This window comes from Chiloscyllium plagiosum, unplaced genomic scaffold (assembly GCF_037043375.1).
Source record: "Chiloscyllium plagiosum isolate Xiang-an unplaced genomic scaffold, Cpla_swu_hap1 HiC_scaffold_44, whole genome shotgun sequence".
NCBI lineage: Eukaryota > Metazoa > Chordata > Chondrichthyes > Orectolobiformes > Hemiscylliidae > Chiloscyllium > Chiloscyllium plagiosum.
Window position 1 is genome coordinate 11682526 of NW_028270182.1, and position 27651 is coordinate 11710176.

The following is a 27651-nucleotide window of genomic DNA, read 5'->3' on the forward strand; positions in this document are numbered from 1 at the left end:
ATAACATCCCCTTCTCCCTCTATCTCCTAAAATTCACATCGTTATGGTCCTGCTCCCAAGACTGAGCTCACTATCCTGACTGATGGACCTCATGCCAGACCTGAGGGGGTGGGGAAAGGGGTTTGTTACCTGCATCAGGAGGGAGGTAGAACACCAAGATGGCCAAAATGCTGATGAGGACACAGGGAATGATGATGTTCACGATGTAGAAGAGGGGCTTGCGCTGGATGATGAGGTAAAAGGTGATGTCCTCATAGCTCGGGTCGTGACTCAGGAAGTTCTTGCGCGAGGGTTTGTGCTGGATTTGCCACTCGCCGTTCTCTATCGGTATTCAGCCACATGCACGCAGGGACACACCAGCATAGACACACGCAGGGACACACCAGCATAGACACACGCAGGGACACACCAGCATAGACACACGCAGGGACACACCAGCATAGACACACGCAGAGACACACCAGCATAGACACACGCAGAGACACACCAGCATAGACACACACAGGGACACACCAGCATAGACACACACAGGGACACACCAGCATAGACACACGCAGAGACACACCAGCATAGACACACGCAGGGACACACCAGCATAGACACACGCAGAGACACACCAGCATAGACACACGCAGAGACACACCAGCATAGACACACGCAGAGACACACCAGCATAGACACACACAGGGACACACCAGCATAGACACACACAGGGACACACCAGCATAGACACACGCAGAGACACACCAGCATAGACACACGCAGAGACACACCAGCATAGACACACGCAGAGACACACCAGCATAGACACACACAGGGACACACCAGCATAGACACACACAGGGACACACCAGCATAGACACACGCAGAGACACACCAGCATAGACACACGCAGGGACACACCAGCATAGACACACGCAGGGACACACCAGCATAGACACACGCAGGGACACACCAGCATAGACACACACAGGGACACACCAGCATAGACACACGCAGGGACACACCAGCATAGACACACACAGGGACACACCAGCATAGACACACGCAGGGACACACCAGCATAGACACACACAGGGACACACCAGCATAAACACACGCAGGGACACACCAGCATAGACACACACAGGGACACACCAGCATAGACACACGCAGGGACACACCAGCATAGACACACACAGGGACACACCAGCATAGACACACCAGCATAGACACACGCAGGGACACACCAGCATAGACACACACAGGGACACACCAGCACAGACACACGCAGGGACACACCAGCATAGACACACCAGCATAGACACACGCAGGGACACACCAGCATAGACACACACAGGGACACACCAGCACAGACACACGCAGGGACACACCAGCATAGACACACGCAGGGACACACCAGCATAGACACATGCAGGGACACACCAGCATAGACAGACGCAGGGATACACCAGCATAGACACACGCAGGGACACACCAGCATAGACACACGCAGGGACACACCAGCATAGACAGACGCAGGGATACACCAGCATAGACACACACCCCCACACACAAACCCATGTACACGCAGGGACACACCAGCATAGACACACGCAGGGACACACCAGCATAGACACCCCCCCACACAAACCCATGTACACACAGGGACACACCAGCATAGACACCCCCCCCCACACAAACCCATGTACACACAGGGACACACCAGCATAGACACACACACCCACACAAACCCATGTACACACAGGGACATACCAGCATAGACACCCCCCCCACACACAAACCCATGTACACACAGGGACACACCAGCATAGACACACACACCCACACAAACCCATGTACACACAGGGACATACCAGCATAGACACCCCCCCCACACACAAACCCATGTACACACAGGGACACACCAGCATAGACACACACACCCACACAAACCCATGTACACACAGGGACATACCAGCATAGACACCCCCCCCACACACAAACCCATGTACACACAGGGACACACCAGCATAGACACACCCCCCACACAAACCCATATACACACAGGGACACACCAGCATAGACACACCCCCACACACAAACCCATGCACACACAGGGACACACCAGCATAGACACACCCCCCCACACAAACCCATGCACACACAGGGACACACCAGCATAGACACACACACCCACACAAACCCATATACACACAGGGACACACCAGCATAGACACACACACCCACACAAACCCATATACACACAGGGACACACCAGCATAGACACACCCCCACACACAAACCCATGCACACACAGGGACATACCAGCATAGACACCCCCCCCACACACAAACCCATGTACACACAGGGACACACCAGCATAGACACACCCCCCACACAAACCCATATACACACAGGGACACACCAGCATAGACACACCCCCACACACAAACCCATGCACACACAGGGACACACCAGCATAGACACACCCCCCCACACAAACCCATGCACACACAGGGACACACCAGCATAGACACACCCCCACACACAAACCCATGTGCACACAGGGACACACCAGCATAGACACACCCCCCACACAAACCCATGCACACACAGGGACACACCAGCATAGACACACCCCCCACACACAAACCCATGTACACACAGGGACACACCAGCATAGACACACCCCACACAAACCCATGTACACACAGGGACACACCAGCATAGACACACCCACCCACACAAACCCATGTACACACAGGGACACACCAGAATAGACACACACCCCCCCACACAAACCCATGTACACACAGGGACACACCAGCATAGACAGCCCCCCCCCACACAAACCCATGTGCACACAGGGACACACCAGCATAGACACCCACCCCACACAAACCCATGTACACACAGGGACACACCAGCATAGACACCCACCCACACAAACCCATGTACACACAGGGACACACCAGCATAGACACACACCCCACACACAAACCCATGTACACACAGGGACACACCAGCATAGACACCCACCCACACAAACCCATGTACACACAGGGACACACCAGCATAGACACACCCCCCCCCACACAAACCCATGTACACACAGGGACACACCAGCATAGACACCCACCCACACAAACCCATGTACACACAGGGACACACCAGCATAGACACACACCCCACACAAACCCATGCACACACAGGGACACACCAGCATAGACACACCCCCCACACAAACCCATGTGCACACAGGGACACACCAGCATAGACACACACCCCACACAAACCCATATACACACAGGGACACACCAGCATAGACACACCCCCCACACACAAACCCATGTACACACAGGGACACACCAGCATAGACACACACACCCACACAAACCCATGCACACACAGGGACACACCAGCATAGACACCCCCCCACACACAAACCCATGTACACACAGGGACACACCAGAATAGACACACACCCACACACAAACCCATGTACACACAGGGACACACCAGCATAGACACACACCCCACACACAAACCCATGTACACACAGGGACACACCAGCATAGACACACCCCCCCACACAAACCCATGTACACACAGGGACACACCAGCATAGACACACACACCCCCACACACAAACCCATGTACACACAGGGACACACCAGCATAGACACACCCCCCACACACAAACCCATGCACACACAGGGACACACCAGCATAGACACACACACCCACACAAACCCATGTACACACAGGGACACACCAGCATAGACACACCCCCCACACACAAACCCATGCACACACAGGGACACACCAGCATAGACACACACACCCACACAAACCCATGCACACACAGGGACACACCAGCATAGACACACACCCCACACAAACCCATGTACACACAGGGACACACCAGCATAGACACACCCCCCACACACAAACCCATGCACACACAGAGACACACCAGCATAGACACACCCCCACACACAAACCCATGTGCACACAGGGACACACCAGCATAGACACACACTCCACACAAACCCATGTACACACAGGGACACACCAGCATAGACACACCCCCACACACAAACCCATGTGCACACAGGGACACACCAGCATAGACACACACCCCACACAAACCCATGCACACACAGGGACACACCAGCATAGACACACACCCCACACAAACCCATGTACACACAGGGACACACCAGCATAGACACCCCCCCACACAAACCCATGTACACACAGGGACACACCAGAATAGACACACACCCCACACAAACCCATGTACACACAGGGACACACCAGCATAGACACACCCCCACACACAAACCCATGTGCACACAGGGACACACCAGCATAGACACACACCCCACACAAACCCATGTACACACAGGGACACACCAGCATAGACACACACCCCACACAAACCCATGTACACACAGGGACATACCAGCATAGACACACACCCCACACACAAACCCATGTACACACAGGGACACACCAGCATAGACACCCACCCCACACAAACCCATGTACACACAGGGACACACCAGCATAGACACCCACCCCACACAAACCCATGTACACACAGGGACACACCAGCATAGACACACACCCCACACAAACCCATGTACACACAGGGACACACCAGCATAGACACACACCCCACACAAACCCATGTACACACAGGGACACACCAGCATAGACACACACCCCACACAAACCCATGCACACACACGTAGACAGAAACATAGAGACAAAGGAAAAAAAACATGTTATAGATATCAATTGCAACTCAGAGCTCGACCACTCTCCCCAGTGGCGGCATCAGATGGGGTTAAGGGGGTTTGAGAGGTGAGGAGGAGGGGGAGCGAGGCGGAATGCTGGAGCGGGTCAGGGGCATACAGGGCTCGGGTGGGGGGGGGGGGGGGTAAATGGGAGTGGAGGGATGGGGGCGAGCATGAATAGTTGTGGGGGGGGTAGATGGGTGTTGAAGAGGGGGAGGGCAGGAATGAAGGAGTGAGCTGACCGACCCTGCGAGGACTTACCAGTGAAGGCGTTCTTATCGATGATCACCTCTCTGATCTCGTGTCTCCCCGAGTTGTCCAGGGAGTGCTCCAGGGTCACCTCCGAAGCATCGTATGTGTAAGATTTGAAAACCATGGTGCAGTTCTGCCAGTCAAAGGGGAAGTACTTGACCTACGATCGGGGTTTGGGAGAGAAACACACAACAGGCGAGCTGAGACCAGCACTGACTCTCAACAAGACCCCGTCTGGGAACAGGAGACTTGGCCCTGCCTTTACATAGCAAGAGCTGTCCATACACCAGAGGGGTGAGGAGTCCATTCAGTCCTCTCACTCCTGTTGCCGGCTCATAGGTTGTGCTCTCCCATTGGGTCTCACGTTCCCCCTCGCCCCCATGACCGTTGCGGCCTGGATGGGTGCAAGGGGCACCCCACCCCCCCCAGGGCCAGGCCTTGAACGGTCTCCCCTCCCCCCCCCCTCAACAGGGAAGAGTGTTTGCCCATACCTCTGTGACACCAGCCAGGTGGACGATGACCTGCTCGACTCGGGTGGACCTTTCTCCCTAAACACCTCCCGCAGCAGCAGCCCCGAAGCAATCCTCGTCGGGGGATAGGGATCAGGGTGGGCAGACGGGGGGTGGGGGGGGGAGGTGCAGAAGAACTGGGAGGAGGGGCATGTGGGAAAAGAAGGGAAGTGGGAGGGGGACTTGGGGGGGGTGGAGGGGGACTGGGAGGGGGAGGGGGTGAGGGCGACTGGGATAGGGGTTGGAGGGAGACTGGGACGGGGTTGGTAGAGGACAGAGGTGGGCTGGGAGGGGGATTGAGGAGAATGTGAGGAGGGGGGTGGTGTGGGACTGGGAAGGGGGTCGAGGGATGAGGGGGACTGGGGCAGTGGAGAGGGACTGGGAGGGGGAATTGGGAGGGGGGTGGGGTATGATGTGAGGAGGAGGGGAATGGAACTGGGAGGGGGTGAGGGGACTGGGAGGGGGGGTGAGGGGGACTGGAGGGAGGGGGTTGGAGGGAGTGAGGGGACTGGGAGGGGGGTTGAGGGGGACTGGAGGGAGGTGGGTGGAGGGAGTGAGGGGACTGGGAGGGGGGTTGAGGGGGACTGGAGGGAGGGGTTTGGAGGGAGTGAGGGGACTGGGGGGGTTGAGGGGGACTGGGGGGAGGGGGTTGGAGGGAGTGAGGGGACTGGGGGGTTGAGGGGGGTGGAGGGAGTAAGGGGACTGGGAGGGGGGTTGAGGGGGACTGGAGGGAGGGGGTTGGAGGGAGTGAGGGGACTGGGGGGGGTTGAGGGGGACTGGGGGGAGGGGGGGTGGAGGGAGTGAGGGGACTGGGAGGGGGGTTGAGGGGGACTGGAGGGAGGGGTTTGGAGGGAGTGAGGGGACTGGGGGGGTTGAGGGGGACTGGGGGGAGGGGGTTGGAGGGAGTGAGGGGACTGGGGGGTTGAGGGGGGTGGAGGGAGTAAGGGGACTGGGAGGGGGGTTGAGGGGGACTGGAGGGAGGGGGTTGGAGGGAGTGAGGGGACTGGGGGGGGTTGAGGGGGACTGGGGGGAGGGGGGGTGGAGGGAGTGAGGGGACTGGGAGGGGGGTTGAGGGGGACTGGAGGGAGGGGTTTGGAGGGAGTGAGGGGACTGGGGGGGTTGAGGGGGACTGGGGGGAGGGGGTTGGAGGGAGTGAGGGGACTGGGGGGTTGAGGGGGGGTGGAGGGAGTAAGGGGACTGGGAGGGGGGTTGAGGGGGACTGGAGGGAGGGGGTTGGAGGGAGTGAGGGGACTGGGGGGGTTGAGGGGGACTGGGGGGAGGGGGGTGGAGGGAGTGAGGGGACTGGGGGGGGTTGAGGGGGACTGGGGGGAGGGGGGGTGGAGGGAGTGAGGGGGACTGGAGGGAGGGAGTGAGGGGACTGGGGGGGGTTGAGGGGCACTGGGGGGAGGGGGGTGGAGGGAGTGAGGGGACTGGCGGGGGTGGAGTGGGACAGGGGGAGGGGGTGAGGGGACTGGGAGGGGGGGGTGAAGGAGGACTGGGAGTGGATGGAGTGGGATGTGAGGTAGAGGGGACGGCGAAGGGCCTAGCTCTCATGCTCCTCATACACAAACTCATGACCTGGACGGAGAACTGTCTGACCCGCTGTGCCCCGCATTTCAATTCCAGGGGAATTTCGAATCCCATGTTCCTTGGATGGTGAATCCCTGGACACAGAACCGGCCGCAACACCTTCCCTCAGGGTGTGGGAAGGAGGGGTAACTTACTCTGATGGCACAGGAGCTTCGGTAGATGGCAGGGGGGAGCCAGCTGACCATGCCAGTGTGCTGTACCAACACATTAACTAGGAGGGCCACTTCGAAATTACCATCATTGCTGTAATGAGATAGAGAAAACAAGTAAGCTGCTGAGTAATACAGTGAACGGGCAGGAGAGAGGAGGAAACACAGCAGAAATCTGGACAGTAGACAATAGGTGCAGGAGTAGGCCATTCTGCCCTTCGAGCCTGCACCACCATTCAATATGATCATGGCTGATCATCCTTAATCAGTATCCTGTTCCTGCCTTATCTCCATAACCCTTGATTCCACTATTCTTGAGAGCTCTATCCAACTCTTTCTTAAATGAATCCAGAGACTGGGCCTCCACTGCCCTCTGGGGCAGAGCATTCTACACACTCACCACTCTCTGGGTGAAGAAGTTTCTCCTCATCTCTGTCCTAAATGGTCCACCCCGTATTTTTAAGCTGTGTCCTCTGGTTCGGCACTCCCCCATCAGCGGAAACATGTTTCCTGCTGCCAGAGTGTCCAATCCTTTCATAATCTTATACGTCTCAATCAGATCCCCTCTCAGTCTTCTAAACTCAAGGGTATACAAGCCCAGATGCTCCAGTCTTTCAGTGTAAGGTAGTCCTGCCATTCCAGGAATTGACCCCGTGAACCTACGCTGCACTCCCTCAACAGCCAGAATGTCTTTCCTCAAATTTGGAGACCAGAACTACACACAATACTCCAGGTGTGGTCTCACCAGGGCCCTGTACAGCTGCAGAAGAACCTCTTTGCTTCTATACTCAATCCCTCTTGTTATGAAGGCCAGCATGCTATTAGCCTTCTTCACTACCTGCTGTACCTTACCTTCATTGACTGGTGTACAAGAACACCCAGATCTCTCTGTACTGCCCCTTTACCTAAATTGATTCCATTGAGGTAGTAATCTGCCTTCCTGTTCTTGCCACCAAAGTAGATAACCCCAGCATTGAGCTGATAGATGGGCTAAGAGCCAAGCTAGAATCACTGTGTCCGAGCCTCAGGACCCCGGAACCACTTTGCAATGATGTCATGGAGCTGCACATCATCTCGTATAAATAACATAATGTGGGCGGGGTTAGAACAAATCATACCATATTTGGACTAGAGTGTTATAGCGTCATGAGAAGATATGGATGTGGACACCCAAAGGCTATTAGTCCGTACCTAATGGAACTATAATCCAGAGCCTGGTGTATCTATGGTCAGCGTGTGTAACTGTATTTAGTATTAACGTGTAATGAATAGTGTTATTTTGAAGTCTAAACTGTAGATAGATTGACTCTGTCACCTCCTCAACCGGTTGACCTCTAACTTGAGGACAGCATCAAACTGCCTGAAAAACAAAACTAAGGCAAGGAGATGTATTGTTCCCCCCTCCCTGGTCTTTTGACCCTAAAACTGGCACCCTTTCGACAATTTGTAGGGATAGCCATTTTCCCATCATTAGACCTGCATTATATAATCTCAAGGACATAGAACATAGATAGAACATCGAACAATACAGCACAGAACAGGCCCTTCGGCCCACGATGTTGTGCCGAACATTTGTCCTAGCTTAAGCACCTATCCATGTACCTATCCAATTGCCGCTTAAAGGTCACCAATGATTCTGACTCTGCCACTCCCACAGGCAGCGCATTCCATGCCCCCACCACTCTCTGGGTAAAGAACCTACCCCTGACATCTCCCCTATACCTTCCACCCTTCACCTTCAATTTATGCCCCCTTGTAACACTCTGTTGCACCCGGGGAAAAAGTCTCTGACTGTCTACTCTATCTATTCCCCTGATCATCTTATAAACCTCTACACCCAGCAATGAAGCATTGTTGTAACGTCTAATGTACGATCCACAGCAGTCGATTCCCTCACCGTTATCTCCCCTCATGACTGGATAAACCTGTTTCCACGGCGAAGGTTGAGCGATATTGGCGCCCGACCACAGTTTCACTCATCACCCGCCCTTTCTCAAAACGGCACCAGAAAAGACACACCAAGGACCCCTCTTGAGAGTGCCGGGGAGGGAGGGAGAGAAAGTGAGGCACACGTGCGACACGCTCACAAGAGCAGCATACGCGTAACAACGTCACTAACTTGTTCAGCAGCACGATGTCAGGGAGCCACACTTTGCCGCAGGGAATCCGAAGAACATCAATACCTCTGTAATCCTTTGGGTCCCACCTCAATCGATAATCCGTCCAGGCCTTCGTTTGGGGGTAGACAGGGTACAGGGAGTAGAGAATCAAAAGATTAATCGCTCCCCACAAATAAAAGCCATTAATACCACCCACCACCCCGCGCACAACAGCTTCATCGGCCCCTGACCTGTGTCAAGTCCGTACACACTCCCTGAGAGAGACAGACAGACTTGGAAAGAGAGAGAGAGAGACAGAAGCAGAGATAAGCAACACACTGTGCCCTGTGCTTACCACAAAGCCCACTCCCCCTGCATCGTCAAGGGCAGTGATCAGTCAAGCCAGGGCGTGTGCAACCAGGTCAGATTTTAAGCGGACAAGAGTTAGGGTGGGAGGTACAGGGAGCTGAAGGTCAGCGTCTGGGTCAGAAGGGACAGAAGGACCGAAGGGTATAGTGGAAACGGACACCGCCTACCAGATTCATGAAGACGTTGGTGGTCATTTCCTCACTCTTTTCATTCTGTTTCACGAAAGGAAGACCGACAATTAAATTGAAAATTGTGAAAAAAAGTCACACAACACCAAGTTACAGTCCAACCGGTTTATTTGGAAGTACTCGCTTTCGGAGTGCTGCTCTGTCATCGGGTAGTTAGTGGGACAGGATCATAGGCCACAGGATTCATCGCAAAAGATCAAAGCGTCGCACAACTGATGCGATATAAACACACCATCACAAAGAGTTACCTGATAAGAACTGCATGTCAGAGAAAACTGGATAAATACATGAGGAGGGAAGATTTGAAGGACAGGGTGATGGGTGAGATGGAGCTGGAGCAGGTCAAGGTTTGTATGGGGCGGGGAGGGGCGTGTGTGCACGAGTGTGTGTTTGAGTGTATGTGTGTGTGCATGAGTGTGTGTGTGCGTGTGTGTGTGTGTCTGTGTGTGTGTGCGTATGTGTGCATGAGTGTGTGTGTGCGTGTGTGTGTGTGTGCGTGAGTGTGTGTGCGTGAGTGTGCATGTGTGTGCGTGTACGTGCTCGTGTGTGTGTGTGCGCGCGTGTGCGTGTGTCTGTGTGTGTGTGCGTATGTGTGCATGAGTGTGTGTGCGTGCGTGTGTGCGCGCGTGTGTGCGGGTGCGTGAGTGTGCGCGAGTGCGTGTGTGTGCATGAGTGTGTGTGTGTGCGAGTATGTGTGAGAGTATTTTTGAGTGTGAGTGCTTGAGCAAGTATGTGTGTGTGTGTGCGCGCGTGTGCGTGTGTCTGTATGTGTGTGCGTATGTGTGCATGAGTGTGTGTGCGTGCGTGTGTGCGCGCGTGTGTGCGGGTGCGTGAGTGTGCGCGAGTGCGTGTGTGTGCATGAGTGTGTGTGTGTGCGAGTATGTGTGAGAGTATTTTTGAGTGTGAGTGCTTGAGCAAGTATGTGTGTGTGTGTGCGCGCGTGTGCGTGTGTCTGTGTGTGTGTGCGTATGTGTGCATGAGTGTGTGTGCGTGCGTGTGTGCGCGCGTGTGTGCGGGTGCGTGAGTGTGCGCGAGTGCGTGTGTGTGCATGAGTGTGTGTGTGTGCGAGTATGTGTGAGAGTATTTTTGAGTGTGAGTGCTTGAGCAAGTATGTGTGTGTGTGTGCACAAGTGTGTGCGTGTGTGTGCACAAGTGTGTGTGTGTGTGTATGTATTTCACGCTGACTCCCCACAATACCCCTCCCTCTCGGAGACCACAGAAGTCTTTCTTTGTATGAATACACTGTGAGGGGAAGCATTGCACTCTCAGAAAGCCACTTCCTGCCGAGATTATGGACAGCAGATTAAGTATCGAGGAAATTCCACAGCCTCAAGTTACAAGGCTGTTACCCAACTGAGATATCGGATGACAAAACATGCTTCGAACAGAGCGGATGTTAACACTCTGAGGACAAGTGCCCTGGGAGCTCCTGACAGCTGTCTGGACAATTTATCGCAGGTGGGCTTTCAGGCCCTTGTCCAGCTGTTAGACAATGGCCACCGACCAGTTTACTGAAGGCCTCAAACTAGACAAGCCAGGCCTCGTGAGAGAGGGCTGCTGGGAAGGTTTGTGGCCCAGGGGGGGGGGGAACAGACAGAGGCTGACACAAGCACAAAAGATTCTTGAAGCTGGCCATCAGAGAGAACCAGCAGTTAACCCCCCGCCCCCCACCACACACACACACACTGGGCTCCAAGCTCCTATCGAACCATTGACACTGCTCAGAGTCGAAGAGTGTGGTGCTGGAAAAGCACAGCAGGTTAGGCAGCATCCGAGGAGCAGGAGGGTCGACGTTTCGGGCATGAGCCCTGCTCAGCATCAATTCCCTGTTTCGGGATCGGGGTTAGGGAACCACATCAGAAAATTAATGGTGCTCTCTCTCTCTCTTTCCTCACGTGCAGCCCTTCAATAATTTCCCCACGAGCCTGATCCAACTGCCCCGTTTTCCAGGGGGCTCCGTTTGTCCCGTGTCAAGAAAGCTTTACTCTGGATACACTCCCTGCACTGGGAGTGTTTTACAAAGACACCATGGAGGAGCTTTATTTGCGGTTTAAAAGGTTGGATGGAACTTTATTTCTATTTAAAGTGTTGACAGAATTTTATCTTCAGCTGAAAAGAGTAAAGAGAACTTTCAGTTAAAGAGAGAGAACTGTCCCTATCCTGGGAGTGTTTGATGGGGGGACAGTGTAGAGCGAGCTTTACTCTGTATCTAACCCCATGCTGTCCCTGTTCTGGGAGTGTTTGATGGGGACAGTGTAGAGGGAGCTTTACTCTGTATCTAACCCTGTGCTGTCCCTGTTCTGGGAGTGTTTGATGGGGACATTGTAGAGGGAGCTTTACTTTGTATCTAACCCCGTGCTGTTCCTGTCCTGGGAGTGTTTGATGGGGGGACACTGTAGAGAGAGCTTTACTCTGTATCTAACCCCATGCTGTCCCTGTTCTGGGAGTGTTTGATGGGGACATTGTAGAGGGAGCTTTACTTTGTATCTAACCACGTGCTGTCCCTGTCCTGGGAGTGTTTGATGGGGACAGTGTAGAGAGAGCTTTACTCTGTATCTAACCCCGTGCTGTCCCTGTCCTGGGAGTGTATGATGGGGCATGGTGTAGAGGGAGCTTTACCCTGTATCTAACCCCGTGCTGTCCCTGTCCTGGGAATGTTTGATGGGGGAACAGTGTAAAGGGAGCTATACTCTGTATCTAACCCCGTGCTGTCCCTGTCCTGGGAGTGTTTGATGGGGGACAGTGTAAAGGAAGCTTTACTCTATATCTAACCCTGTGCTGTTCCTATCCTGGGAGTGATTGATGTGGACAGTGTAGAGGGAGCTTTACTCTGTCTCTAACACCTGTGCTGTCCCTATCCTGGGCGTGTTTGATGTGGACAGTGTAGAGGGAGCTTTACTTTGTATCTAACCCCGTGCTGTCCCTGTCCTGGGAGTGTTTGATGGGGGGGGGGACAGTGTAGAAGGAGCTTTACTCTGTATCTAGGTCCCTGCTGTCGTGTCCTGGGAATGTTTGATGGAGACTTTGCAGAGGGAGCTTTCATTCCAGTTTAAAAGAGTTGAGGGAGCTTTAATCTGTCTCTAATCCTGTGCTATACCTGTCCTGGGAGTGTTTGATGTGGACAGTGTAGAGGGAGCTTTACTCTGTATCTAATCCCGTGCTGTCCCTGTCCTGGGAGTGTTTGAAGGGGGGACAGTGTAGAGGGAGCTTAACTCTGTATCTAACCCTGTGCAGTACCTGTCCTGGGAGTGTTTGATGGGGACAGTGTAGAGGGAGCTTTACTCTATATCTGTGGAGTTTAATTCAGATAAATGCGAGGTGCTGCGTTTTGGGAAAGCAAACCTTAGCAGGACTTATACACTTAATGGTAAGGTCCTAGGGAGTGTTGCTGAACAAAGAGACCTTGGAGTGCAGGTTCATAGCTCCTTGAAAGTGGAGTCGCAGGTAGATAGGATAGTGAAGAAGGCATTTGGTATGCTTTCCTTTATTGGTCAGAGTATTGAGTACAGGAGTTGGGAGGTCATGTTGCGGCTGTACAGGACATTGGTTAGGCCACTGTTGGAATATTGTGTGCAATTCTGGTCTCCTTCCTATCGGAAAGATGTTGTGAAACTTGAAAGGGTTCAGAAAATATTTACAAGGATGTTGCCAGGGTTGGAGGGTCTGAGCTACAGGGAGAGGCTGAACAGGCTGGGGCTGTTTTCCCAGAATCGGAGGCTGAGGGGTGACCTTATAGAGGTTTACATAATTATGAGGGGCATGGATAGGATAAATAGACAAAGTCTTTTCCCTGGTGTCGGGGAGTCCAGAACTAGAGGGCATAGGTTTAGGGTGAGAGGGGAAAGATATAACAGAGACCTAAGGGGCAACTGTTTCACGCAGAGGGTGGTACGTGTATGGAATGAGCTGCCAGAGGAAGTGGTTGGGGCTGGTACAATTGCAACATTTAAGAGGCATTTGGATGGGTCTATGAATAGGAAGGGTTTGGAGGGATATGGGCCTGGTGCTGGCAGGGTGGGACTAGATTAGGTTGGGATATCTGGTCGGCATGGACAGGTTGGACTGAAGGGTCTGTTTTCATGCTGTACATCTCTATGACTCTATGACTCTAACCCTGTGCTGTCCCTGTTCTAGGGGCGCTTGATGGGGGACAATGTAGAGAGAGCTTTACTCTATAATCTAACCCATTGCTGTCCCTGTTCTAGGGGCGCTTAATGGGAGACAGTGTAGAGGAAGCTTTATTTCCAATTTAAAAAGATTAGAGGAAATTTTATTTTGTATTTAACAGTAGAGAGAGCTTTGCTCCATCTAATCCTTTGCTGGGAGTGTTTGATGGGACAGTGTTGTGGGAGCTTTATTCTTAGTTTTAAAAAAAAAAGCTTTATTTTCTGCTTTAAAAGTATAGAGTGAGTTTTACCTTCAGTTTAAAAAGAAGTGGCGAGCATTTCACTTGCAGTTAAAGACTAGAGAGCTGTAATTCTAGTTTAAAACAATGGAAATATCTTTACTGTCAGTTTAAAATGAGTAGGGGTAGTTTTCTCTTTGTCGAATCCCGAGCAGTCCCTGTCTTGGGAGTGTTTGATGGGGGTAGTGTGAGGGCAGCTTTACTGTCAGATTAAAAAGAGTAGAGGGAGCTTCCCCATCCCTGGAATATTGGCCTGAAGTTCTGGATTACTCAGTCAGTGATATTAGACCATCTCTCCAGCCTTCAGGCTCTCTGCCTGTATTCCCGATGAAGGGCTTTTGCCCGAAACGTCGATTTTCCTGCTCCTCGGATGCTGCCTGACCTGCTGTGCTTTTCCAGCACCACTCTAATCTAGACTCTGGTTTCCAGAATCTGCAGTCCTTGTTATTACCCTATTAAGCCACCGCCTTACCCTCATACCATGTTAAAAATACTGCATTAAAAATTGGTAGATCTACTAAAAATGACTCTGCCCGTTTGAGTAATGGCTTTTATTATCTTGCAAATCTATTTCAGCCATTCCAACCAGATCATCCCTGAGGCTTTTCTCTTGAACAAATCTACGAGCTACCTCCCCATCCCGAGTGACATATTGAATTGCAGCTTCACCCTATTCCACTATTTCATTGATAATCTCCCCATGCACCCCCACATCCAAGGGACCTTCAAATGACTTGCAGTGCCTCTTTGTCACTATCGCGTGGTCACCCGTGGCAGACAGCAAGGTGATGGGAGTGGGGGGGGGGGAGGGTGTAGGGGGATACCGGTGTCGTGACAGAGATGAAAGAGGGAGAAGAGGAAGGCGGAAAGGTACGGCAGTGCGAGTTTTCATGAGACTGAAGGAGATAGGGAGGGCACTCTGGTGGCCCGGTGGCTCAGCGGTTAGCACTGCTGCCTCATGGCACACGGGAGCCAGGTTCGATTCCAGCATCGGGTGACTGCCTGTGTGGAGGTTGTACACTCTCCCCCGTGTCTGTCTGGATTTGCTCCGGATGCTCCAGTTTCCTGTCTCCAGTCCGAAGATGTGTAGGTTAGGGGATTGGCCATGCTAAATTACCCATAGTGCCCAGGGTGTGCAGGTTAGGGTGGATTGGCCGTGCTAAATTACCCATAGTGCCCAGGGATGTGCAGGTTGGGGTTGATTGGCCATGCTAAATTACCCATACTGCCCAGGGATGTACAGGTTAGGGTAGAGTGGCCATGCTAAATTACCCATAGTGCCCAGGGATGTGCAGGTTAGGGTGGATTGGCGATGCTAAATTACCCATAGTGCCCAGGGATGTACAGGTTAGGGTAGAGTGGCCATGCTAAATTACCCATAGTGCCCAGGGATGTGCAGGTTAGGGTAGAGTGGCCGTGCTAAATTACCCATAGTGCCCAGGGATGTGCAGGTTAGGGTGGATTGGCCGTGCTAAATTACCCATTCTGCCCAGGGATGTGCAGGTTAGGGTGGATTGGCCGTGCTAAATTGCCCATAGTGCCCAGGGATGTGCAGGTTAGGGTGGATTGGCGATGCTAAATTGTCCCACAGTGTCCAGGGATGTCCAGGCTAGGTCCATTAGTCAGGGGTAATTGCAGAGAAATGGGGAGTGGGTTTTGGGTGGGAAACTCTTCAGGGGGTCGGTGTGGACTTGTTGGGCTGAAGGGCCTGTTCCCACACTGTAGGGATTCCATGACCCGATGATACCAGCAGTGTGGAGATCTGAAGTAAATCGGATAACATTGAAAGATGATGGAATTAGATCCAAAAACATTGAAGGTAGAAGCGATGGTTCCGCTCCCACCACACTCCTCCCTGTCACCTTTGCTTCAGAAAATCGTTTTTCTCTTTTGAAAGTCTTAATTGTATCAACCACCACTGCAGTCTCAGGCAGCCCCTTCCAGTTCCTGACCACTTGTTGCTTGAAAACGGAACAGGAGGCAGGAATACACAAGGTTGTATTAACCTCTGCGTGGATCCCAACTGGAGGGACTGTGTCCTGTTCTGAACGCCACACCTCAGGAAGGAGGTACTGACCTTGTTCGGAGTGCAGTGGATTCAGCAGAATGATCCTGGGGCTGAAAGGATTCATTCATTCAGACTCATTACACAAAATACAATGATAAACTTTGGCTCGTGTCACAACGCTGGTCCTTTTTTCCGTTCTTATCCTCAAGGATACTGTGTCCTTGGTTTTTTTTTCCAGAGGGGTCGCGAAACAGTCCAGGCTCCAAATCAGCTGGGTTGATGCAGAGACGAAAGGATGAGAGTGTTGCTGGAAAAGCACAGCCAGCCAGGCAGCATCCGAGGGGCAGGAGAACCGACGTTTCAGGCAAAAGCCCTTTATCAGGAATTTTGCCCTGAAACGTCGATTTTCCTGCTCCTCGGATGCTGCCCGACTTGCTGCGCTTTTCCAGCACCGCTCTGATCTCCAGCACCTGCAGTCCTCACTTTCCCAACACAGATGAAAGGGTTTACTGTGAGGCCTTTCTGTTTATATGTGAACAAATGAGATTTTAGGCCAAAGCTTTCATGTTTTAGAAGTGACCTGTATAATGAAAGGGAAGTGGCCAGTCCTGAAAGCTGAAGGCTTGTTAGAGTCAGAGCAGCAGGAGCTGTGTGTGAAACAGGCTGCTGAACTCTCTCTCCTTCTGCCCTTCCAACTTCAACCTGTAAACCTCTGTATCATTTTTACTCTGTGTTTAAGGGGGTTTGCTTATTGGGACTGTTGCACGTATCTTTCGGAACAGCATAATTAAGTCTAGCTTGGATCGACTGAGGTCTCTAGGGGTTCTTTATTCTGTTCTGTGTGTTTCATTCCGTAGTTTTGTGAATAAATGTTTGATTCAAAACCTGGTAGTCAACCTCGTGAACTTACTCCGGGTAATTTTCACTGTACACTTATTGAAACAAATCCCTAAGTTATGGTCTGGGCTGCCCGCTTAAGACGGGTCTGGCTTAGTCCATAACAATCGAGGTGGTTGTCATCATAAAATCAATTTGAAAGAGTCAACAGTGTTCAGAATACATATTTATACTTGAGGGCTGCGGAACTGGAATGTGGGACTGTGCGGACATTTTTTTAGATTACATTACATTACAGCGTGGAAACAGGCCCTTCGGCCCAACAAGTCCACACCGACCCGCCGAAGCGCAACCCACCCATACCCCTGCATTTACCCCTTATCTAACACTGTGGACAATTTAGCATGGCCAATTCACCTGACCCTGCACATCTTTGTGACTATGGGAGGAAACCGGAGCACCCGGAGGAAACCCACACAGACACGGGGAGAATGTGCAAACTCCACACAGTCAGTCGCCTGAGGCGGGAATTGAACCCGGGTCCCTGGCGCTGCGAGGCAGCAGTGCTAACCACTGTGCCACCGTGCCGCCCATTCTGGGTTTAAAAGTACTTTTACCATGTGACTTCTGAGAGTTGTGTTCAGTTGTAACTTCTGAAGTTTGTTGTAGTTCAGTGACTATTTGCCAAAAGTTACCTGAGTTTTTGAAAAGAATGCAAACCCTTTTTTAACAGTTGTTATGGGGGATTGTAACATGCAGGCAGACTGGGAGAATCAGGATGGTATTGTTCCTCAAGAAAGAGACTTTGTGGAGTGCCTCTGAGATGGATTCTTAGAGCAGCTGGTGCTGGAGCCGACCAGGGAGAAGGCAATTCTGGATCTGGTATTGTGTAACGAACCAGAATTGGTCAGGGACCTCGAAGTGAAGGAGCCATTGGGAAGTAGTGACCATAATACAATAAGCTTCAATCTGCGATTTGAGAGGGAGAGGGTACAGTCGGAAGTGACAGTACTTCTGTTGAATAAAGGGAACTATGGAGCTATGAGGGAGGAGCTGGCCAAAGTTCAATGGTGCAATACCTTAGCAGGGATGACAGTGGAGGAACAATGATGAATATTTCTGTGTATAATGCAGAAGTTGCAGGATCAGTTCATTCCTAAAAGGAAGAAAGATCCCAGGAGGAGGCATGGGCGGCCGTGGCTGACGAGGGAAGTAAAGAAACATATAAAGTTAAAGGAGAAAAAGTATAACATAGCAAAGATAAGTGGGAAAACTGAGGACTAGGAAGCTTTTAAAGAACAACAGAGGATTACTAAAAAGGAAATACGCAAAGATTTGCTTTCTCAAAATACAGCACCTCACATTTATCTGAATTAAACTCCATCTGACACTTCTCAGCCCATTGGCCCATCTGGTCCAGATCCAGATCCTGGGTGGCAGGGTGAAATGTGAGGAGAATGTTAGGAGATTACAGGGTGACCTGGACAGGTTAGGTGAGTGGGCAGATGCATGGCAGATGCAGTTTAATGTGGATAAATGTATGGTTATCCACTTTGGTGGCAAGAATAGGAAGGCAGATTACTACCTAAATGGAATCAATTTAGGTAAAGGGGCAGTACAGAGAGATCTGGGTGTTCTTGTATACCAGTCAATGAAGGTAAGCATGCAGGTACAGCAGGTAGTGAAGAAGGCTAATAGCATGCTGGCCTTCATAACAAGAGGGATTGAGTATAGAAGCAAAGAGGTGCTTCTGCAGCTGTACAGGGCCCTGGTGAGACCACACCTGGAGTACTGTGTGCAGTTCTGGTCTCCAAATTTGAGGAAAGACATTCTGCCTATTGAGGGAGTGCAGCGTAGATTCACGAGGTCAATTCCTGGAATGGCAGGATTACCTTACACTGAAAGACTGAAGTGACTGGGCTTGTATACCCTTGAGTTTAGAAGACTGAGAGGGGATCTGATTGAGACATATAAGATTATGAAAAGATTGGACACTCTGGCAGTAGGAAACATATTTCCACTGATGGGTGAGTGCCGAACCAGAGGACACAGCTTAAAAATACGGGGTAGACCATTTAGGACAGAGATGAGGAGAAACTTCTTCACCCAGAGAGTGGTGGCTGTGTGGAATGCTCTGCCCCAGAGGGCAGTGGAGGCCCAGTGTCTGGATTCATTTAAGAAAGAGTTGGATAGAGCTCTCAAGGATAGTGGAATCAAGGGTTATGGAGATAAGGCAGGAACAGGATACTGATTAGGAATGATCAGCCATGATCATATTGAATGGCGGTGCAGGCTCGAATGGCCTACTCCTGCGTCTATTGTCTATAAAAATAAATCCAGGTCTTTAGGGAAGATAAAAGATGAGTTTGATTACTTCAATTCCTAGACATTCAGGTCGAAGGGGCCCGATGTTGTAGGCTACCTAGCAACAGCCTCTGGACTGTTGCTGTGTTAGCAAGTTTTAAGAAGATTTGTAGCTCAGGTTGAGGTTTTGGATGTAGGTTTGCTCGCTGAGCCGGAAGGTTCATTTTCAGACATTTCATCACCCAACTAGGTAACATCTTCAGTGAGCCTCCGTCAACTAATGTCATCTACAAAATACCGTGCAAGAACTGTAACAAACACTACATTGGACAAAGAAGCAGAAAACTAGTCACCAGGATACACAAACATCAACTAGCCACAAAATGACATGACCCTCTCTCACTAGTATCCTTACATACAGATAAGGAAGGACACCACTTCGATTGGGACAACCACCCTAGAACAAGCCAAACAGAGACACGCATGAGAATTCCTAGAAGCACAGCATTCCAACCGGAATTCTATCAACAAACACTTTGACTTGGATCCCATTTACCACCCCTTGAGAAAAAGAACAGGAAATGTAATCACCATAGGAAATGGTGTCATAACAGGAAATGACATCACCAGCCCAAGGAAACTCAAACATATATGTAGAAAATGGGCCACACCACCAGTGCTTCGTCCAGAGGCTCACTGAAGATGTTACCTACTATGGTGATGAAACGTCTGAAAACAAACCTTCCAGCTCAGTGAGCAAACCTACATCCATGATGCTGTGTTTTCCAGCAGGTTTGGATGACTCAGTTGAAGAAAGACCTCCCTGGCCACGAAGGTCAGTGTCTAACTCTTCTAAAAAATAGGCAGAACCAACTGCAAAGATCTCACTTGCCCAAAACATTGCAAGAGCTTGACAGCGTCAAATTTCAGGATTTCTAACTGATTTTCACGTGAAGTGAAATCTGATTTGAAGACCGGATTGTTGCAATAACTGTTAGCATTGCAAACCCAATGACACAAGAAGTCAACAGAACCATGATAAGATTTCCCTGAATTTTAGCCTTTGAGATCGATGTCTTAGTCCCGCACTGGGGAGTTTTTGCCAATTGAGAACAGTCTTGGATCAGCACTAGTTGAAAGTGAGACATATCCAAATGGCCTCCTGCCATTGAATGATTTGGAGACTGAGTTTTTTGAGGAAGTAACAAAGAGGATTGATGAGGGCAGAGCGGTAGATGTGATCTATACGGACTTCAGTAAGGCATTCGACAAGGTTCCCCATGGGAGACTGGTTAGCAAGGTTAGATCTCATGGAATACAGGGAGAACTAGCCATTTGGATACAGAACTGGCTCAAAGGTAGAAGACAGAGGGTGGTGGTGGAGGGTTGTTTTTCAGACTGGAGGCCTGTGACCATTGGAGCGCCACAAGGATCGGTGCTGGGTATAAATGATTTGGATGTGAGCATAAGAGGTACAGTTAGTAAGTTTGCAGATGACACCAAAATTGGAGGTGCAGTGGACAGCGAAGAGGGTTACCACAGATTACAACAGGATCTGGACCAGATGGGCCAATGGGCTGAGAAGTGGCAGATGGAGTTTAATTCAGATAAATGCGAGGTGCTGCATTGTGGGAAAGCAAATCTTAGCAGGACTTATACATTTAATGGTAAGGTCCTAGGGAGTGTTGCTGAACAAAGACACCTTGGAGTGCAGGTTCATAGCTCCTTGAAAGTGGAGTCGCAGGTAGATAGGATAGTGAAGAAGGTGTTTGGTATGCTTTCCTTTATTGGTCAGAGTATTGAGTACAGGAGTTGGGAGGTCATGTTGCGGCTGTACAGGACATTGGTTAGGCCACTGTTGGAATATTGCGTGCAATGCTGCTCTCTTTCCTATCGGCAAGATGTTGTGAAACTTGAAAGGGTTCAGAAAAGATTTACAAGGATGTTGCCAGGGTTGGAGGATTTGAGCTACAGGGAGAGGCTGAACAGGCTGGGGCTGTTTTCCCTGGAGTGTCGGAGGCTGAGGGGGACCTTATAGAGGTTTATAAAATTATGAGGGGCATGGATAGGATAAATAGACAAAGTCTTTTCCCTGGGGTCGGGGAGTCCAGAACTAGAGGGCATAGGTTTAGGGTGAGAGGGGAAAGATATAAAAGAGACCTAAGGGGCAATTTTTTCACACAGAGGGTGGTACGTGTATGGAATGAGCTGCCAGAGGAAGTGGTGGAGGCTGGTACAATTACAGCATTTAAAATGGGTATATGAATAGGAAGGGTTTGGAGGGATATGGACAGGGTGCTGGCAGGTGGGACTAGACTGGGTTGGGATATCTGGTCGGCATGGACGGGTTGGACTGAAGTGTCTGTTTCCGTGCTGTACATCACTATGACTCTATCACTTACCCAAATCATGACTTACCAGGCTGATCAGCTGTGAGAGGGTCATCCCCACTCTCACCGTCACTCTCTCGTCTGCTGCCTGCGCTGGTCGCACATTGAGATTGTAGGAGTCAAACAACTTGTGGAGAAGTCTCTCCTCAGTCTCAGAGGCACCAACCCCTGGGGTCAAAGGTCAGAAAGAAACCAGGCAGACAAGTCCAAAATCACCAACCATGAATTTGCATCAGTTGACGCGAGGAATTCATCACTTTGACTGAAACGTTTAACATAATTGCCACACAAGTGACAGGCAAAGCCCATTTCCAATAAGAGAAAATCTGACCGTCTTCCTTTTAATCATGTTAGTGTCACTTCTACATATGTAAATCACAAAACTTTCACCCCACAAACGTATATGTGTGGGTGTGTGTGTGTCACTGCATGAAACCATGTAAGACTCTGTTAACTCGTTTTTTAGATTAGAATCAGTCTAAAAATGATGGCACAGACAGCAGCACACAGGGGAGCTAACACCTTCAACACATTATCTGGGCTGACACCAATTGTTAAAGTGCACCTGAGAATGTAACTTTTAAAAAAGGTTTTGCCATTTACATATAAAAGAAGTGACACTAACATGGTCATTCTAACAGATGAGAGACTTAACAAACAATCAAGGTATTTTTCAATGTATAATTTCAGTTACATCACACTGTAAACTTTTGCTAGAAATTCTGTGACTTACAATCTTACTCTCCACTATCACCTGATGAAGGAGCGTCGCTCCGAAAGCTAGCGCTTCCGAATAAACCTGTTGGACTATAACCTGGTGTTGGGGGATTTTTAAATTGGCTTATGGTGTGTCCCTTTGGCCCTTTTGGGTATACCCCATCAGACCCAGTCAGCTAACACACACACACACATCCAAGCACAGACCCTCCTGCCCCACCTAGTAGCAGGAAGGAGTCTGACCTAACATCTTCAACTCAACGCAAGTAGGTGAGGGGCGGGCGGGAGTGGAATGGGATCTTGCATACCCATTGCCTTATGCAGACTTAAAAGAAACAGCTAACCCCATCTGGACGTGTAGGTAGAAGGTGATGGGTTGGAGCACAAATTCTAATATTTGAGTGAGGGTGATGGTTAAACATCATGTCAGGCTGTTTTAACGCCCATCAAATGATGGAGCCTCTGGAGCAGAATCAGCTATAAGACTCTATATACAGAGTCTGTCTAAATCCATCAGTGTCACAAACTGCAACATCCTGATCTGCACAGAATTAATGTTGATTCTCCAACTGATTATCATAAATGCCATGAGTTTACCCTTCACAGAACTGTCTCCCATCGAGCCCCACATGCTGAACTCTCTCTGTTGTCTAATGCCCTGGGTATATGAATAGAACAGACTGCATTTCTCTGTGGTTTGAGCCCGGGATGAGCTGCATTGGTGAGACAGACTGGTCCCAACCACCTGTTCATCTCAGTGTAACACAATCTTCTTCAATTAATCTCCCCACGCGCAAACCTGCCACTGACCCTTCATTTCAACATCCCTTCACTTTGACTGAGATCACACAAATGCCTCACAGTATTGCTGAGATACACCCCATACCCAGCCCCTTCACTGCAACACATTCTAATGTTCGAAAGCCTTCACAATAAAACTCTGATATATCCCACACCCCTCAATGTAACACACTCTGATATACCCCACACCCCTCACTGTAACACACTCTGATATATCCCACACCCCTCACTGTAACACTCTCTGATATACCCCACACCCCTCACTGTAACACTTTCTGATATACCCCACACCCCTCACTGTAACACTCTCTGATATACCCCACACCCCTCACTGTAACACTCTCTGATATACCCCACACCCCTCACTGTGACACACTCTGATATACCCCACACCCCTCACTGTGACACACTCTGATATACCCCACACCCCTCACTGTAACACACTCTGATATACCCCACACCCCTCACTGTGACACTCTCTGATATACCCCACACCCCTCAGTGTAACACTCTCTGATATACCCCACACCCCTCACTGTAACACTCTCTGATATACCCCACACCCCTCACTGTAACACTCTCTGATATACCCCACACCCCTCACTGTGACACTCTCTGATATACCCCACACCCCTCACTGTGACACTCTCTGATATACCCCACACCCCTCACTGTAACACACTCTGATATACCTCACACCCCTCACTATAACACACTCTGATATACCCCACACCCCTCACTGTGACACTCTCTGATATACCCCACACCCCTCACTGTAACACACTCTGATATACCCCACACCCCTCAGTGTAACACTCTCTGATATACCCCACACCCCTCACTGTGACACTCTCTGATATACCCCACACCCCTCACTGTAACACTGTCTGATATACCCCACACCCCTCACTGTGACACTCTCTGATATACCCCACACCCCTCACTACGCCGTGTTGTGTAATGCAAGGCAGACGCCCCTTGCCTTCCACCTGAACTGTGTTCCAACTGACCCACCAGTCCCCTCAATGTATATACAGCGTTGTGCCATTGGGCATTCATTCACGGAAACGAAATACATATGGCTCTGGGTAGCGGACCGAAAGTGAACCTCAGACAGGGGCTAAAAGTGACGAGGACATGAATAGAAAGCACGCGTTGATAGGGAGGTGTTTCATGACATACCCCACCACCTCACAGCTGAAGACTCTGCTTTGGACACACTCCTGCTTTCAATCACTCCTGCCGCAGCTATCCCAGGTCTTTCGCTTTTGCACTTTATCCGAGAAACAGGCACTTACCTGCCCCTGTGACCAGGAGCAAGAGGATTTGAAGTCTCACTGCTAACCATGCAACCCCCATTTCCAGACAGTGACTCTGTCAGAACTTTCTGAAACTTTCCTGGAACTTTACACCAACTTTCTGCGGGTGAGTAGATTGGCTGGTGAGTTGAGCCTGAGACTCGCTGGCTGCTGTCAGTCAGGGAAGGGGCTGGACCAGCTCCTCTCCAACCCCCACCTCCTCCAATGACAGCTAAAAGGAAGAGGGGGGGGGGGGGGGAACTGCCGAAAATCCCATGTTCCGCATAAACAGCAGCTGTTCAGTAAGCATCAGGTTCCCCCCCCCCCCCCCCTCCGAAGGACGTTTAAAGATACCGTAAGCGCCTGGGATTCCTGCCAACAGCCCAGTGAGTCACCTTCATTCATGCACACTTTACCATTCACACAGGGACCAAACCCTGACCACCATTTACAAGCCAGCAGTGTGATGGGATCGCTTCCACTTGCCTTGGCTAGTGTAGCTACTACAACAACACTGTTGGAATATTGCATGTAATTCTGGTCTCCTTCCTATCGGAAAGATGTTGTGAAACTTGAAAGGGTTCAGAAAAGATTTACAAGGATGTTGCCAGGGTTGGAGGGTTTGAGCTACAGGGAGAGGCTGAACAGGCTGGGGCTGTTTTCCCTGGAGCGTCGGAGGCTGAGGGGTGACCTTATACAGGTTTACAAAATCATGAGGGGGCATGGATAGGGTAAATAGACTTTTCCCTGGGGTGGGGGTGTCCACAACTAGAGGGTGTAGGTTTAGGGTGAGAGGGGAAAGATTTAAAACGGACCAAAGAGGCAGCTTTTTCCACACAGAGGGTGGTACGGGTATGGAATGAGCTGCCAGAGGAAGTGGTGGAGGCTGGTACAATTGCAGCATTTAAGAGGCATTTGGATGGGTATATGAGGGTTTAGAGGGCTATGGGCCGGGTGCTGGCAAATGGGACTAGACTAGGTTAGGATGAGTTGGACTGAAGGGTCTGTTTCTGTGCTGTATGATTCTATGACTCTATAACACTCAGGAAGCTCTAAAGCTGGATGTAGGTTTGCTCGCTGAGCTGGAAGGTTCGTTTTCAGAAGTTTCATCACCGTCACTGATGATGTTACCTAGTAGGGTGACGAAATGTCTGAAACCGAACCTTCCAGATCAGCGAGCAAATTTATATCCAGAAGCTCAACCCGAGCTACAAATCTTCTCAAAACTCAACAGCATCCATGACAAAACTCAACACGATTGGCACATCCACAAACACTCCCTCCCGCCGCTCAGTTGTAGCTGTGTGTACCACCGTAAAAGGTGAACTGCATTGACTCACCAAGGCTCCTTGGACAGCCCACGGCCACTACCATCTCGAACAAAAAGAGCAGTAGACTCATAGGAGCAACACCAACTGCAACTTCCCCTCTAAGTCACTCACCATCTTGACTTGAAAACATATCGCTATTCCTCTAGTATCTCCGGGTCATAATCCCGGAATTCTATCCCTGATGGCACTCTGGGTGCCCCTACACCACACAGACTGCAGCAGGCTCAGGAAAGCGGTTCCCCACCTTCTCAAGGGGTAATTGGGGACGGACCATGAATGCTCCAATCAGTGAGCTGGAAGGTTTGGCTTCAGATGGCTCATCACCATGCTCGGTCACATCATCAGTGAGCTAGTATGGGGACGAAACGTCTGAAACCGAACCTTCCAGCTCAGCGAGCAAACCTACATCCAGAACGTCAACCTGAGCTACAAATCTTCTCAAAACTCAATTATTACGATATTTGAAGATATTCCAGGATACGGCAGGAAAACTATGTGCTACAGTTGGTGGAGGGGAGAGGACTAGAGCAAGGAGCAGTTCCTTAAGGGTTGGTCCCAGGATTTTACCAGTTAGGAGCAGGAATAGGCCATTTGGTCCATCAAACGTGTCAGCCCTTTGAGAAGACTGTGGCTGATCCAATTATTACTTTGGGATATCTGGTCGGCATGGACGAGTTGGACCGAATGGTCTGTACATCTCTAGGACTCAATTATTAGCCTCTGAAGCTTGAGTTTGAATGTATTCTGGGAGGCTAGTGGTATTATCACTGGCCAGTTAATCCAGAGACGCTGGTTTCAATCGTCGCTATGGCAGAGGAACGGAACTTGAATTCAATGAGAGTTTAATTAGCTGTCACGATGCTGGTGTGTACAAGTGGAAAAGTTGTAAAATGGGGGAATGCATTGTGATGTCCCTTTCAGAGATGGTGTCCTGTTCAGTGCTTAGAGGTTTAAGAGTGGATGAATGAACACCAGATATAAGTGCAGGTGCACAGGGAACACCCGAATTGACGCATTTTATAGAAAACATCCAAGCAGCATTTTAATCCTGACAACAGTTTAAAATCAGCCAATTAATTTACAGAGAGACTTGGGAACTAAGGACCAGTTGAATTTAAAATGGATTGTTTTGACACGCAGAATCCAATCAGATTCTAAGAGGTTAATCCATCATGGAGGGTATATAAAACCGGGAGATTTGAAAATGGGCATCTGAAGAGTAAATATCGGGCTCTCTCAGAAATCCGTAAGCTCTCTAAAAAGACCGATCAAAGGTACCACAGTATTTCCCAGCTCAAAACCCTCACAGAGGAAACATCAGAATTTGTGAGGTTAGATCAACAGTAAAAAGTTTGGAGATAAAGCAGAGAAAACATAGATTGTGCGAGATTAAGTTTGAATGTATTGCTTTCTTGTTAATTGGGTTTATACAAGTGGGGCTTGTGTTTATTTGAACTGCGTTCCTTCCAGTAGAATTTAGTTTAGTTAGGGGACACAGTCAGTTCCGCTGTAGTTCTGTTCTTGTGCCATCGCGTGTTATAAGAAAACTGTTTAATAGCAACACCATTTAAACTAATGGGGCTGGAATCACGTTTATAGCCAACACACGCTTTAAAA

The 27651-nt window shown here is 50.3% G+C and overlaps 1 protein-coding gene across 2 annotated transcripts in view; it reads right to left on the reverse strand.

Moving 5' to 3' along the window:
• chrnb1 (cholinergic receptor, nicotinic, beta 1 (muscle)) overlaps positions 1 to 24853 on the reverse strand; it is a 34519-nt gene extending 9666 nt beyond the window's left edge. Inside the window, exons 1-7 of one of the 2 annotated variants that reach the window (XM_087982992.1) lie at positions 24704 to 24853; positions 21916 to 22055; positions 9923 to 9967; positions 9407 to 9516; positions 7273 to 7381; positions 5049 to 5199; positions 130 to 321 (exon numbers count right to left, since the gene is read on the reverse strand). In XM_087982992.1, the coding sequence (XP_087839118.1) occupies positions 130 to 321; positions 5049 to 5199; positions 7273 to 7381; positions 9407 to 9516; positions 9923 to 9967; positions 21916 to 22055; positions 24704 to 24764 (808 nt within the window). In that variant the 5' untranslated portion in view covers positions 24765 to 24853. The remainder of the gene's footprint in view (positions 1 to 129; positions 322 to 5048; positions 5200 to 7272; positions 7382 to 9406; positions 9517 to 9922; positions 9968 to 21915; positions 22056 to 24703) is intronic. The other variant, XM_087982993.1, reaches the window with a different exon arrangement.
• Positions 24854 to 27651: the final 2798 nt, after the last annotated feature.